Genomic DNA, 13,622 nt, shown 5'->3' with positions numbered 1-13,622 from the left:
TCAGACATATATGTCCCCCTACCTCCACAAAGTCACGTGATCGCGACGCGCTCGCGTCGTGTCACAAACATGTCACAAGCAAAGGCAGCGCGGAATGCAAATCACTGGCATTCACTGCCAACTACTAGAGAAAAGAATCACTAACCTTTCACTGAGAGATCGCAATCAGGAAACATGACTGGCGCTATCGGAAGATAACAACTGGAGGTCCAAGACGATGATCAAACGGCGCATCGAAGTCCAAAGCCTACGAAGTGTAGACCTGGCTGTGGAAATCCTGAATGGTGGTCATAAAGTAAAGACGGTGATTAGCCACCAGCGGTGTGCTATATAGGGGCAATAGAAATGACGCAGGCCCTTGACTTCCATTTTCAGAACAAGCGGGTAAGGTGAGCGACGTCGGAAGCAATCATGGTCTTCCACTCATTAGAAGACTGGCCAGAACGATGGGCCACTTTAGATAGGGAATCAAAAACCATGCAGGTCGTCTGCGCGGCAGACGCAGAAGTCGTCTTCACCATTGGTCTTCCCTTTTTTGCGTCTTGTGGTGCGACCCCCATACCTTCGGGGGACTCGGTAATACTGACTGGCGATAGCATCCAGTTTGATTCTCGCAACGCCACCCAGACGAACGTTTTTTCTGACCGAGCCATGCAGTGTTGTTTTGCAATCTATGACTAGACTCTTTACTAGCCCGTGAAAGTAGATTATACGCGCCTTTAGGTAGACGGTCGATGAAAGCCCGTGCGGTCGCATGCCGATGGAACTCTTCAGGCGAGTTTCCTGAATGCAGTGGCAAGTATCGATTCTCGCATGAGCCGATCCAAGTTCCCCCAGGAACGACAACGGCCGAGATGTAGAGGCAATCTTCGTCATGGCTTAGGCCCTTTCGATAATATACGGACTGCGTTCTTGGAGAAGACGTAGGATAAGCCGCTTGATATTGTCGTAGCGGCGACGGTCCATCTGGGAGTTGAATGAGTTAGCGAGGTAAATAGAGGTGAAGGAGTGTGAAGACGCACTGTAGATACCACAATGGGTCGGCGAGGTCGAAGGGCAATATTGGTGCTACAGTGGCCGCGCCCATGAGGAGCAGCTGTAGCGCGGTGTTGATCTATAGGACGCGTTAGTCTCGGCGGATGGAACGGCGCGAAGCGGCATGACGAACCTTGCTGATCATGGTGGGATGCACCTCGGCAGACGGTATTGAAAAGTCCCAGTATCGTGCCATGGTTTTCTGGACGCTTGAGGTCAGTGGAGGGAAGCAAGGAAGATGCGGAGAGCGTACCGGTGCCGGGAGGGAGGTATAGCGGATGTAGAACGCAGACAAGCTAAGGAGTACGTCTCGGCCAATGATCAGGACCGCCAGTGGTACTGCGTAGAGTCAGAGGACATTCTGATATACAATCAAGTGAAGCGCACCAGGTATGAGGCCCTTCATGCCCAGCGTCACGGTCAAGGTAGTCATAAGCGTCTTGTCCGCCGCAGGATCCAGGATCGTCCCAAGCACCGAGCCCATCTTGAAGTTCCGAGCCAAATACCCGTCGACCTTCATAGACGAGCACGCGTTCAGCCTCTGTCAGCCAGATGCGTCGCAGGACGTATGCGAACCAAGTCAGTCAAGCCCGCGTACACCAGCAGCCCGGTGGCGATGTGGAAGTTCCCGTGCAGGATCGCGTAGCCGAGGAAGGGGCACGCGACAATGCGCGAGACCGTGAGCAGGTTCGGAATGGTGTATATGTTCTCCTTGGGCGTTAGCTTCTCCTTGATGATCTTGAGGCGCTCCTTCGGCGGGTTGAAGCCCGGGGTGCGCATCGGCGAGAGGAGCGGGCTGTTTCGGGTGAAGGGGCGTGAGAGAGCTGGTGCGCATCTGAGTGTATAGGATGGGAAGATGGGTGAGGCATGACGGGGGAGGGGGACGCGTCCGACGCGTCCGCGGATGATGGGGGTGAACATTGTGAGCGGACAAGAGCGATGTCGTCAGTTTCGCGTGCGTCTGGCATTTCACATCAAGGTTGGACCCACAAGGGCAAATATGAGAAAGCAAAGGAGCAACTACCGAGCACTAGTAGTGGAAGTATGTGCTACTTGGTTCATGGACAGCGATTGAAAATGCATAGATGAGAGAACTCAAGAATGTTTTGCCCGATTCACACCGCCGAAAGTTGAGAGTGGCCTCCCCTAACGAGATCCAAGTCATACTACCCTCCAATTCGTGGTGCAGTGAGATGCACCCTGACAAAATCTTTCGTTAGAGTAATCCTTGGGCCGAGTAGCGGTACTGTACGGAGTTGACAAGAGTATATGCTCTCTTGGATCTTCGACGGCTCGGTCGTCGCCGACAGGCGCCCTGCGCTCGCGCAGGACCTCCGGTTCCCCGGCGCCAACTTGGTTACCGCTCGACCGAGCTACAGTTGGCGGCTCGGTGGTGATAACGCTCGATGATTCCCCGGAAAAAGGCTCTGTGACGATGGATTCGAGCCTGAAAGAGTCGCGCCGCTGACGACGCAGGGGCTCAAAATTCTGGGCAGCTGGTAGACGCTTCATTATGTATGCAGCACTAATGACCATGTTCAGCCAGAATATGACTGGAGAATGATACAAGACATCGCTTACATGGTCGCCAAGATACCCAGAGCGCCGCACACAGTCACGGGAACGGGGTTGACCTTATATGCTGCAATCACTGCTGCAGCATTTAAAGTAATCGCTAAGAGCCCTAAGAAAGTGCTAGGCTTATGTAGTCGAAGCAATGAGGCCATGGTGCGTCGAGACAAAGGTGTCGAATTGTCGCTGCGCAATGCGTTGGTAGTCGGTAGACCCTGGGATACAGTGGGAGGAAGACTGCGCTGCACGGAGCCATCTCCCTCGTCCTATATGAGTGCCAGGTGATGTGGCTGTAGTCCGTGAACCCTCAAGCTGTTGAAAGAAGGTCTTCTATCGTGTGGACCAATGCTAATCGGTACAGCTTATGCAGTGATAGCAGGTCAGCCGACACGGACATCCAGAGAGCGTGGCATGGCCTCTTGCGAAGAGCTATGGGAACGACAATGGAATCAAGAGAAGAGGGTAGAAGGAAGGCGGAGGGTCGAGATCGTCGTATGTCACGTGTCGCGTCACGGTTGAAGTTGGGCACCAGGGCAAATACATAGAATCAAACACGGTGATATCGGATATCGAATTTATTTACATCTTCACTGGACATAAGCGCACGCGAAACTTCTCAGCTCGTAACAACATCACTTCCGAATCCTCACTGGCGTAGATTTAAATCCCAATCACTTACTTGGCCGGCTCCGCGATGACCTTGACATTCAACCTGAAGAGAGCCAGCGCGCATAGGCCCTCTCACTTCGTGTACTTCGCGGCGGCCTTGGCGAACGCGTCGTTGACCTGCTTCTACAGATCGTGTTAGCTTTTTCGCCCTCGATAAGCGCCCGCCGGCCTTTCAACTTACCATCAAATTGGCCAGCTCGGTGAGATGCGCCGGGAGGAGGACGTTGAGCCAGCCTTGGTAGTTCTGAAATACTGTCAGAATTCCTTTTGGGGTCAAGGAAAAGGTATTATAGGTACCGTGAGCTCGTACTGCAGGTCGGCAATCTCCTTGGCGATGATGGCGCCGTCCGGGGCGAGGGGGCTGCCCGAGGAGACGAGCACGTCCTACGAAAGATTGTGAGCACAACCGAGACGTGCTAGACGGAGACGACTACTGACATGCTTATCGACAAGAGCGATCATCAGGCCGCTGCGGGCGTGTGAGAGGTATTGCCTGAATGGCGCACGTCGAGGAGAGCATACACGTAGACCTGAACGTAGTCGCCGAACGCAAACAGCACGCGCGTAGCAACATTCTCATCAAGGGGCGACTTGTTCTGTAAATAGTTGAGTAAGTATCCAAGAGTCGGACGACCAGCTTACCTGCGCGACCGCATAGTTCCAGCCCCTGCAGGCCGAAGTAGGCGCCGTTGATGCTGTACTCGATGGCCTGTACGTGGAAGGAGACATCGGTCAGACTACGCGTGATCGTCGTGTAATGCTACTCACAGCACCCTGGTCCTTGATGTTGGTAATGGCGGCGTCGTTGACGAGGTCGCGGGCGCTAGACGCGTTCACGACGAACTGGTTGAGAGACTCGAGGACGACAACGGCGGCGCTCATGATGCTGCTGAAGATGTTGGCGAGTGGTTGCTGAAGGGATACTCTACCATAGTGGGGGTGGTAGGCTTATATAGCTACGAGAAGACACCATGCAGACCCATAAGATATGCGACGGCATGGCGATTGTGTCTGCGCGCGGTCACCCCAGTACGCTCAGCGGTCAGAAAAAGAGCACACACATCGACATGTCCTCCATTGCGCGAGAGCAGCTGACGAACCGGAAGACTTGAACGCCGTAGAGGGTTTGACAGATGGTGGCGAACCAGAGTCTCTTCTTCGTATATACAGAGCTGCGCAGGTCAGACAGGCAGTAAAATATTGAAACTCGACCTCGAAGACCTGTCAGACGCCCAGGCGTCTGCCGGGAACTGCCTTGCTATGTAGATGGCCCAATGTGTACAATGGTGTTTATTGTCCTGATTGCTTGGAAGCCACATGAGGTCGGAGGAATTACCGTACCGTGATGCTAGATGCATAACGCGTCGACCAGAAGGCCCTCATAGGCACACAATCCGGTGAACAGTCCCGCCGATGGGAAGCAAAGTCGCGTCCTAAAAACCTTGATAATCAGCGGATACTGACATCCGTCTTGCACAGACATAGGGCGCTCCTGCGCAAGTGATAGAGTTTAGGCTTCAAGCTGCAATGCTGCGGGATTGTATTTCGGTGGGAGAAAAGAGACCTCTTTAGCTAGTCGCGATGCACATGAGCGTTCTGAAGAAGAGGCGGGCCGGATAATTCCGAGTCGTCACGATCATGGTCATCAAGTCACGCTTCATCCACGAGTTGAACTTGATCAGAACCATCATGTTCCCTGCAAAGCCCTTGCGACTTTCCTTCGTATCAACTATCCAATCATTCCAGAATATGGAAAGACGCTTGAAGTGACTGTGGTCAACAGACGCCACATGTCGGGCGCTTTGTCTTGTAGTGACCAGCAGCAATTAGTCAACGAGCGTCCCTTGATAAAACGGAGGATGTGGCAATCTCGTGGCAAGCCGGCGCGCCCATTGTCTCTTCATTCCCCCCGTCAGTCCGCATTCTGACTGAACTTACCCTTTTCAGCAGAGCCTTCCGAGATGCTTCACATCGGAAGGCTTGTTCACCGGATAAAGCGTGCCTTTGGGTGGACTTCTGGTGAGCTCGCAAGCATTCTGGATCACGGAGAGACACCTACTCCGAGTCTTTCTCTTCAGATAAAGAGTTGGAACAATAAGCTGACCGTGTACACCGAATTCAAGGTATGTAGTTGTTGACGGGGGTTATGTGACCGTTTGGCAGATTTCCAAGGCCCATGTCCACGTTGGCACTGCTCGTCGCCACTTTCGTTTTGGCTCGTATAAGAAGCAGATGCGCAGGGCTCTCACTGTCTGTCAAGCGACTACGGCGAGATGAGTCCCCGGTTCATCAGCTGTTCGTACAATGGCGTGCGCTTTTGATGTTTCTTTTTTCTCTTTCTGGATTGGCAAAGGTATATAAGCTATACGATCTCTAGGAGAGCTCAGCAGCCATCCCAGCAGCAACCGACTCTAGCTACACTCTCAGCATCATCATCATGAGCGCCCAAGCTGCCGTCGTCATTCTCCAGTCCATCAACGAGTTCACTGTGGACTCGACCAGCGCCCGCGACCTTATCAACGACGCCACCCTTACCAACGTCGCTCAGCAGGGCTACGTCGGTATCCATCAATCGCTGGCTCCCGCATATTCTGACTGCTTCTTCAGGCCGTTCTGTACAGCATCACCGGCGCGTACTACTCTCTGAAAGGCTGGAACAACGCTGTTACGCAGGTCTGTCAATCGCCTTGCCTTTCGCCTGGCGCAGCTCACTGATATTCGACGTTGTGCAGCTCAACAAGTCGGCCTTCGATGAGACTGTTGCGATTCGCGTGATCAACGCGTTCGGCATCTTCGCCCAGGACTACATGTATGTCCTTTCCCTCGACATGTATACCAGGCAGCACCTCTTACAAGCTCGCAGCGGATTTCTGATTGCCCTCATCAACAAGCATGTCAGTCCTCGCATCGCTATCGCACATGTCAGTCGTCCTAACACCTCACAGGACGTGCTTGTGTCGGCGACCAGCCCCCTCGGCCCGAAGGGTGCTCAGGTCGCCGAGCAGATCGCCAATCTGCAGTACGAGCTCACGGTATGCTTTTCTTCCTGTCGTCTCACAGCGCTTTTATTGTGACGCCTCCCTCGGCAGAACCACCAGGGGTGGCTCGCGGTCCTCATTCCCGCGCATCTCGTCGAGCTCACCAAGCTCATGGTGCGTGACTTCGCGCATCTTCCAAGTCGAGTCTTGATCTGACCCTCCCTCTCATACCTTCAGAACCAAGTCAACGACGCGTTTGCCAAGGCTGCTGCGAAGTACCCCAAGCTCGGCGCGCACGCCTCCGAGGCCGCCGTCGAGGTCAACAAGAACGTCTCCGAGGTGTCCAAGTGAGTCATGCAGGGACCCACGCTGCACCGCCTATAGTCTCCAAGTGGCCAAAGGTTACGAGCCAAATATGTTCCAGTGTGCCCATAAATGTGATCGTGTTTACCCGCTGTAAATTGTGACTCGTATTAGTTGAATAAAGCTCGTTTTGAACACAAAAAGTTGCCCTAGCCCCTCGCATCGCATTGTTTTTAGTCATTCAACGAGCTCTGTGACTCGTCGTGTTTCCGTCGACCCCGCTGATATCGAGATCTTTGAATGATTCTCAGGAATTATAGGCCTTGGATACCGACGATATCACACAAGGTACGGTTCGTTCAAATGGGCTTGAAGACTCGTTCTCATGTGCGCACGTCGACGTAGTAGGCAGGCTTCCTTCAGACGGGCATGCATTGTACAAAATTTGGGCACTGAGACGACTATTAAATTTTCTATGTTTCCTTCGAGGCTTGAGTCAGGGCTGGCGGCGACGCAACATCTGGCCCTCCTTCGCGCTCACTTCGCCGGCTCGGAAATGTTTAGGTCAAGGCCACCTGCGGCCTTTAGGGAGCTTCCGCCCTTGCCTTCCGGCTTGGGGTACTTGGCCGCAGCCTGCTCGTACGCGTCGTAGGCCTTTTTCTGCGAAGGAAAAGGGCATGAGCACACATATTGATAGCGATCCCTCAAGAAACGTACCCCCAGCTCGTTAAGCTCTGCCAGGCGAGTGGGGACGAAGATCGCCAGCCAGTTGAAATACACCTGTCGAGAGTCAGAAGAAGGGGTAGACGGAGCGGTGAGCTCTCACAGCAACGGCGAATTGCAGTGCAGCAATATTCTTTCCGATGATCGCGCCGTCTGGGGCGAGAGGACTGCCCTTGGAAACAAGCACGCTCTGCAAAGTCGCATTAGAACGAGGAAATGTACTGTAATCCTGCCTACACTCACATACTTGTCGACGAGGGCAGACATTAGGCCGCTAGGTGCGTCCATATGAGCGATTGATTGTTCATCCGAAGAGGCTGCTTACGAGTACGCGTGAACGAAGGGGCTGAGCGCCGAGATGACCTTGGCTGCAACCTTGTCATCGAACGGATTTTGGTGAAGCTAGCAAGAAAATGAGTCACAGGTCGAGAATCGAATATTGAATGCCAGTCGCAATGGCCTCGGTAAGCGAACGCCATACCTGACCGATGGCATTGATCCAAGCAGCGATAGATGTGAATGTGCCATTGATGCTATACTGGACAGCCTGAGAGTACACGTCAGCATCACCAGCATCCGAGAGCCTCATGCGTCGAGAACTCACATAGCCCTGGCCAGCGACGTTGGCAAGGGTAGCGTCGTTGGTGAGGTCGCGCGCGCCAGCGGTATTCACGGTGAGGACCTTGATGGAGTCGAGAACGACGACAGCGGCGTGCTGATCCTGGAAGGCGCTCATAATTGCTGAGGAAGTTGCGAGTGTCAGTGGTTGTCGAGTATTGGATAGGAGGACTGCAGCAAAGCGACGATTCACCTGCCTTACATACCTCTCCTCCGACGACCCGAAGAGACCGGCTGGATAATGAAGACGTACGCACCCTGCATCGTCCACTCAGCTGACGTGCCCCAGTCTTCCTAGTCGCAGCCAAAATGACTGAGTGGCAGGACGCCTGCGCCGCATTCGGGCAGTAGCCTGATCATATGGACACGCCGCCTATGCAAAGTGGCGCGCAGAACTCGGCGAGAAACGACAGCCGACGTATGCAGAGAGCCTGGTTGAAAGCTCGCCTTGGAGACCTGCCAAGACGTGACGATACGGCCGTCAATGCGTGCAGCGAGTTGTCAGTAAGAACGCCAGCTCAACGTTATTCTCGCCCCATATCCCGGGCTCAGAAGAACTTGGTGGTCGGAGAACCTTTCCTACCATGATGCGAGCTCCGCACACAATGGCCAGCTGAACGGGCGAAAGAAGGGTGATCGAGGAAGTCCAACAAGTACATACATTCCACGTATACTCCTTCCCGACTTCACAGGTTCGTCAAGAAGTTGACTGCCGCCTCTGCCGCATTTTCCTGCGCTAGCCTTCTCTGCGCAGACATTCCTTCGAATGATAGAATTCCGTTGACTCGGAAATGTCAGAGGAAGAACAGATGCATGAACGATAGGACGCACCTTGTAGTCGACAAAACCACGTAGGTATATGCTTCGGTCCATCCAGAGTGCATTCCTCGCTCATCGCCCAGCCATTCTGCTTCGCAAGGAACCTCAGACGCGCGCGCCAGCGGGTGTAGCCGGACAACTTGTCGATGCCTTGAATGGGCAGAATCAGAGGCGTGACCTCTGTCGTAATCATAGCCTCGTCAGACGGCGATGGCAATGACGGGGTTGGCGACGATGACCATGGAAGGGTTGCCCTGTCCGCCCACGGATTGATTAATGCAGAAGTGGTCTCCGGACTTCGTGGCGGCGATGAGGAGCAGAAGGAGGACGTGGAGGTTGCTGGGCTGATGGCCTCCGGGCAGCTCAGTTGGGTCCATTGGTCGTCTTGGACGGCGGCGTCGAAGCTAGCTTCGAGGTCATCACGACGTCGAGAAGAGCGCCACAAAGTAAGCCGCTTTGCGAATATCCCGAGGCTGGATGTTCGATGAGCGTTCATCAAGGAAAAGGGTGGACGAGGGAGTTGTACTGACATGGCTACGACCGGGGCTAGAGACCCGCAGATGGTCACGAAGACGGGATTGCTATCGAACGCGCCGATGACCGCCGCCATGCTGAGCGCAAAGGCCAGGAAGTTAAACAAGAGTCCCGTGTTACTGAGCACGCGAAGTAAGAAGCGCGACACGGGTCTGATCACGGGTACGCTAAGCATAGTCTGGAAAGTTGAGGGTTTGGTGAGCGCTATTCGGACGTTCACTGACTGCGAAGGCGAGATACTGGTGTACGGAACGTGCCCTACACTTTCTTCCCGTTATATATATCGCTCAAATCGTAGCATCGCATCCACCTGGGCCGATCAGGTCTGCGGGGTGATAGCAAAGAAGGAGGGGAAATCCCCTAAAGAAGTATCAGATTAGGTGAAGCGATTGCGAATCTAGGCGACGAGGCGTACCTTGTTCCGATCGAAGGTCTTCTCGACGTTCAATAAGCTATCCTGAGTCACCGCACCACCACCGCCGGCTCGAGTCGCAGACCCTTGAAAAGCCCACTCTGCTGGAACGCGGCAATCACTGCGACCGGGAAACGAGCAATGATACCAGAGGATGTCGGATTCTGAGGGCCGGTACGGGTAATAGAGACAAGGCAATGCGTCTAGCTCGCGCGCACAATTGAAGTAGAAGAAATCTCCTTCGTCTTAAGTGGCCGAAGGTGAGTTTCAGGGAGAAACTTGTTGAACACGGTTGTGCACATACCAATTATACCAGCCGATAGGGTTCAGGTGAAGCACGCGCCTACTCTAAGCCAAATCGTCGGAGCGCTTCTCGAGCTGCCCCATCCTCGGCATGCTTTTTCGTAAGCGCTCGGCCCCTGCCCATCTCCTGCCCGTTCACTGAAAGCGTCGGATGAGCTACGGTCATCCTTGCCCTTCATCGACAGAGAAGACTTACAATGCACCCTGCAAACATGCGTCCTCGCGTGGTCGGCCCCAAAGGAGGTGAAGACGTTGTTGACCGACCATCCGTTCTCCTTGGCGAGATGATTTAGTCGACTGCTCGCCCTGCCGAAGGACGAGAACTTGTCCAGACCCTTCAGGCCACGCGATGAAGTGGGTAACGGTGGCGCCTGGGTCAGAGCCGGAAATGCAAACGTATTTTGAGGAAGATCTGCGATGGGTTGCGGCACGGGAGTTCGCGGAACCGAGGCGTAGTAAGGAAAGCTGGGCTCAGACGCATTGTTGTTCAATAAAGCCCCTGTCGCTCCCAAGCCTCCGCCCGTATAAGTCGGTTCAGACCGAACGCTCTGCGGAGGAGACCCACGAGGCATATAGCGTATTGTTTCTGAGTCCGGATGGCTCGAATGTTGGCTAGCGACATAAGACGAAGAGGTGGCAGACGACAAGGGACGATCATCCGTCTCTTCCGCGTCGCTGACCGGCGGAGACTCGAGGTCATATTTTGGATAGCGAACACGTCGTCTTGCCAGGTGTCTCGAGAAGACGCCAAGTCTGAATCAGCGGTGTCAGAAGCGTGATCAGAGAAAAGACTGGGAGCAGAAAACGTACAGAAAAGCAACGAGCGCAGACACTGCGCCGCATACTGTCACAAACATGGGGTTGCTGTCATAGGCCCCGACGATGGATATAACATTGAGCGCGAACGCGACAAACTGAATGATCAAGGCAGGATTCTTGAGTGTGCCCAGAAGTCTGCGCCGAACAAGAGGTAGCATCCTGCACTGGTGAGCGAAAGGGAGGTTCTCAAGTATTGGGGCTGCTGGGGTAAGGGCGGTTAACGCAGGAAGAGCTGGAATATATATCTCTGCGCCGCCGCGCCCTGTGTATTCAGTCCAAACTGGGGAGCCGAGCAAGTCACGTTAGAAGTTGGAGAGGTGCCAGAAGAACCTTCACGTCCTTCCGCCCCGTCGTCTGGGTGTTGTAAGTCGAACGCCGATTGGCAAAGCGCGTGTCGATACAGTGGATTGATTGATATGGATATGGGCGAGGGAAACGAGAGGAGAGAAGAAATCAGTGCGAGAACTTTGATCAGTCCAGATATAATGTTGTACAAGGGCAACGAGGAAGCCCGAAGTTCGAAAACAGAGAAGTCGAAGATTGGCGCGGGTGGCGGTAATGAAGGAAGCCGCAGCTAATCCATTCACGCGATCTATCTACACCTTGTAGAGACGTGCCTGAGTCAAAAGGCATGGTGTTAACAATGCTTTGTACATGGAACGAGACTTTGCTATACCTGAACGACAGAGGTTCTGGTGACATGATGAGAGTCGGAGACAAGAGTTACAACGTGGGAATGCTGCGGCAAAGGCCGATAATCAACAATCGCGTGGTCACGCGTGACGCGCGCCTCATGTTCGACGTTCAGATGTGCGCGTTTCGTTTTCCTCCTCCATCTCTCATCCTCGACGTCTCCACCTCCGCTCACTATCACCTCCGGGAGACAGAGTCACACGGAAAACGAGCTGGTCTCAATCACGCTTTCTGGCCCCGTGCCGCGTTCTTCAGGCCCTTGCAAAGCCCACCACGTGCCCGGTGTTTGCAGTCTTTGGACCGCCGGTCATACACAAACACAGGCAGTTGGTCCAAGCACCTTGCATCGCTCTTTCACAGATAGAGGGTGGCATTGATAGGCTTATCTGTCGCTCACTACGAACAGCGCATCCTACACGCAGATATGCCGACCAGCACGTTCTCCAGCAGGCTGAGGTCAGATTCGACCTCGTCACGGTACTCGACCGTGTCGACGCCCACCAGTGCCACTCGTCCACGACGCGTGTTCAGTCCATCAATACGCGGGCCAGATGGCTCACCCAGCCCTTCGAGCTCCAGCCGATTTGCTTCGCCAGTGCCACGTCCCAGCACGCGAAGCACCTCCGGGGAATTTGTTCGTCCCAAGGCGCCATCTGACCGCTTGTCTGACCGTCTTCCTGCCTCTTCGTCTCCCTCGTTGCGCTTGCGTAGCCCAACGCCACTAACCAGCAATGCCCCGAGGCTCGCACCATCGCCGTCGCCCTCCGCGCGGTCTGCCACCCGAGCCGCCACACCAAGTGGGCTCGGGAATGGCCTTCGTGTGCGGGTCGATAGGAATATCACTCCTAGAGGGCTATCATCGTCAGTCCCAGTGGACAAGCGCACTGTTCGCTTCGCAGACGAGCTCGACGACGAGGTTGATCATACGGACCTAGCGAGCCCACCCATGACGCCCGCGTCCGCCCCAGTGCGGGTTCCCAAGCTGACGGGTGGGCTGTTCTCCCGCAGCGAGCCGCGTCCAGTGACGCCCCTGCGCTCGCAAAGTGATGACTTCCGGCCCTCTAGTCGTAACGGGTCGCCCTTTCTGGAGAGCTGGCTGGAGGACGCATCTTACTCAGGGACGTCGCAGCGTAGCGCGTCCATGTCCTCCATGTCCTCCTTGTCGCGCGTGTCCACAGCGCGCACGCGGGGCGACTATACGCCTCTGACTGTGGAGAACTTGTCGAGTTGCTCCCTTGACGCGGAGACGCGCCATGCCAGGCGCTTGTCGGCCCGATTCGAGCGTGTCAATAACGTCTGATGAATCCGACGGAAGCCTTGAATCGGCCAGTCTAGCTTCGTTCTCTGCGCCCAAGTTAGCTTCACCTCCGAAGCTGGTGCAGTGTCAAGGTGAGCGGCTCAGCATGCATAACCATCGTGTAGTCTCATAAATTATTTGACAGAATGCCGCATTTCCCTCTTAGACGGAGAACACCACTTCATCGTGGAGGTCAACATCGCGGTCACTGTAAGCTCTCAAGCCACTCCTTTCGTCTTCATGCCTCACCCTCGCTCCCAGCTTTGCAGCAACCCGCGCTGCCTGTCGCGCTGGTGTTGTAAACTCTGCGGCTACTCGAGATTTCCCTGCGACCACGTCACCAACCCGCCGGATGACCTGGACGACACCATCCATGCGCCGCTCTCATCCTAGGGGCTTGCGCCACTTTGTCGAGGTCGTTGAGGTTTCGTTGCTTCCCATGTCCCTCTCCGCATCTCAGTTTCCCTCCCGTACCTCGAAGGTTCTCCCCACATCCTACGCCACTGTCAACACTATCATCTTCGTTCATTCTTACTGTACATACCACTCTTTAGTGTCTCCCGCTTTTCTAGGTCTCGCTTTGCTAATCAACGTCGATTCTGTTTTATCAGTCATCATTGACTCTGCTCTGTGCCGCGTTATAGCTATTCGATACGGTAAATCTTCAGCTTCAGGCACCTAATTCTGTAGTACATTCTCTTCCGATATCGTTTCGTCAAATGGAAGAACGGCTTGGATAAATAGATCTGCGAACCTCGTGCCCAAGCTGGTATCATTTGTGGCAATCTTGGAGCATTCCGTGTCGTGGTGGAACCCATGTTGTAGGTTGAGCGTGTCCTCGCCGCCA

At 54.5% G+C, this 13,622-nt stretch overlaps 7 protein-coding genes across 7 annotated transcripts; 3 read left to right on the top strand and 4 right to left on the bottom strand.

The window, feature by feature from the left end:
* Window positions 1-634: 634 nt before the first annotated feature.
* On the bottom strand, window positions 635-1,930 carry SCHCODRAFT_02619624 (uncharacterized protein). The gene is made up of 6 exons (XM_003032827.2): window positions 1,612-1,930; window positions 1,423-1,549; window positions 1,289-1,374; window positions 1,169-1,237; window positions 1,023-1,114; window positions 635-966 (listed from the first exon to the last, which is right to left on the bottom strand). The coding sequence occupies exons 1-6, from the start codon at window positions 1,813-1,815 to the stop codon at window positions 873-875; spliced, it is 672 nt and encodes a 223-aa protein (XP_003032873.1). The 5' UTR covers window positions 1,816-1,930; the 3' UTR covers window positions 635-872.
* A 271-nt stretch (window positions 1,931-2,201) lies between these two features.
* On the bottom strand, window positions 2,202-2,762 carry SCHCODRAFT_02686881 (uncharacterized protein; the record flags this gene model as incomplete). The annotated part of the gene is made up of 3 exons (XM_050346795.1): window positions 2,202-2,245; window positions 2,283-2,560; window positions 2,617-2,762. 3 exons carry the CDS (start codon window positions 2,760-2,762, stop codon window positions 2,202-2,204), a joined length of 468 nt encoding a protein of 155 aa, XP_050201242.1.
* Window positions 2,763-3,348: 586 nt separating this feature from the next.
* Window positions 3,349-4,158, bottom strand: SCHCODRAFT_02665838 (uncharacterized protein; the record flags this gene model as incomplete). The annotated part of the gene is made up of 7 exons (XM_003032826.2): window positions 3,349-3,399; window positions 3,458-3,520; window positions 3,574-3,660; window positions 3,715-3,745; window positions 3,799-3,872; window positions 3,908-3,985; window positions 4,045-4,158. 7 exons carry the CDS (start codon window positions 4,156-4,158, stop codon window positions 3,349-3,351), a joined length of 498 nt encoding a protein of 165 aa, XP_003032872.1.
* A 1,088-nt stretch (window positions 4,159-5,246) lies between these two features.
* On the top strand, window positions 5,247-5,781 carry SCHCODRAFT_02233031 (uncharacterized protein). Its single transcript, XM_050342136.1, has 3 exons — window positions 5,247-5,295; window positions 5,355-5,629; window positions 5,679-5,781. The coding sequence occupies exons 2-3, from the start codon at window positions 5,453-5,455 to the stop codon at window positions 5,715-5,717; spliced, it is 216 nt and encodes a 71-aa protein (XP_050201241.1). The 5' UTR covers window positions 5,247-5,295; window positions 5,355-5,452; the 3' UTR covers window positions 5,718-5,781.
* SCHCODRAFT_02665837 (uncharacterized protein) lies at window positions 5,714-6,714 on the top strand (the record flags this gene model as incomplete). The annotated part of the gene is made up of 8 exons (XM_003033398.1): window positions 5,714-5,833; window positions 5,884-5,949; window positions 6,009-6,085; window positions 6,140-6,197; window positions 6,222-6,308; window positions 6,366-6,428; window positions 6,492-6,601; window positions 6,639-6,714. 8 exons carry the CDS (start codon window positions 5,714-5,716, stop codon window positions 6,712-6,714), a joined length of 657 nt encoding a protein of 218 aa, XP_003033444.1.
* Window positions 6,715-6,913: 199 nt separating this feature from the next.
* On the bottom strand, window positions 6,914-10,974 carry SCHCODRAFT_01122129 (uncharacterized protein). The gene is made up of 13 exons (XM_003032825.2): window positions 10,777-10,974; window positions 10,163-10,719; window positions 9,667-9,908; window positions 9,248-9,429; window positions 8,730-9,190; window positions 8,156-8,250; window positions 7,885-8,001; window positions 7,762-7,827; window positions 7,606-7,682; window positions 7,524-7,554; window positions 7,384-7,470; window positions 7,275-7,337; window positions 6,914-7,217 (listed from the first exon to the last, which is right to left on the bottom strand). Exons 1-13 carry the CDS (start codon window positions 10,941-10,943, stop codon window positions 7,095-7,097), a joined length of 2,268 nt encoding a protein of 755 aa, XP_003032871.1. The 5' UTR covers window positions 10,944-10,974; the 3' UTR covers window positions 6,914-7,094.
* Window positions 10,975-12,619: 1,645 nt separating this feature from the next.
* On the top strand, window positions 12,620-13,168 carry SCHCODRAFT_02665835 (uncharacterized protein; the record flags this gene model as incomplete). The annotated part of the gene is made up of 4 exons (XM_050346560.1): window positions 12,620-12,704; window positions 12,739-12,867; window positions 12,921-12,985; window positions 13,037-13,168. 4 exons carry the CDS (start codon window positions 12,620-12,622, stop codon window positions 13,166-13,168), a joined length of 411 nt encoding a protein of 136 aa, XP_050201240.1.
* Between the last annotated feature and the right edge of the window lie 454 nt (window positions 13,169-13,622).

This window comes from Schizophyllum commune (assembly GCF_000143185.2).
Source record: "Schizophyllum commune H4-8 unplaced genomic scaffold SCHCOscaffold_4, whole genome shotgun sequence".
Lineage (NCBI taxonomy): Eukaryota > Fungi > Basidiomycota > Agaricomycetes > Agaricales > Schizophyllaceae > Schizophyllum > Schizophyllum commune.
This window is presented reverse-complemented; position numbering and strand designations above follow the sequence as displayed.

Excerpts from the sequence above, each read along its gene's own strand:
- SCHCODRAFT_02619624 (XM_003032827.2), bottom strand. The coding sequence starts at position 1,815 with ATGCGCACCCCGGGCTTCAACCCGCCGAAGGAGCGCCTCAAGATCATC. Across the intron at positions 1,375-1,422 it reads CATGAAGGGCCTCATACCTG|TACCACTGGCGGTCCTGATC; the intron begins GTGCGCTTCACT and ends GACTCTACGCAG. Across the intron at positions 1,115-1,168 it reads ATCCCACCATGATCAGCAAG|ATCAACACCGCGCTACAGCT; the intron begins GTTCGTCATGCC and ends CGCGTCCTATAG.
- SCHCODRAFT_02233031 (XM_050342136.1), top strand. The coding sequence starts at position 5,453 with ATGTCCACGTTGGCACTGCTCGTCGCCACTTTCGTTTTGGCTCGTATA. Across the intron at positions 5,630-5,678 it reads CTCTTTCTGGATTGGCAAAG|CAACCGACTCTAGCTACACT; the intron begins GTATATAAGCTA and ends CCATCCCAGCAG.
- SCHCODRAFT_01122129 (XM_003032825.2), bottom strand. The coding sequence starts at position 10,943 with ATGCTACCTCTTGTTCGGCGCAGACTTCTGGGCACACTCAAGAATCCT. Across the intron at positions 8,251-8,729 it reads GTGGTTTTGTCGACTACAAG|GCTACTGCCCGAATGCGGCG; the intron begins GTGCGTCCTATC and ends CCATATGATCAG. Across the intron at positions 7,555-7,605 it reads CCCTTCGTTCACGCGTACTC|CGGCCTAATGTCTGCCCTCG; the intron begins GTAAGCAGCCTC and ends GGACGCACCTAG.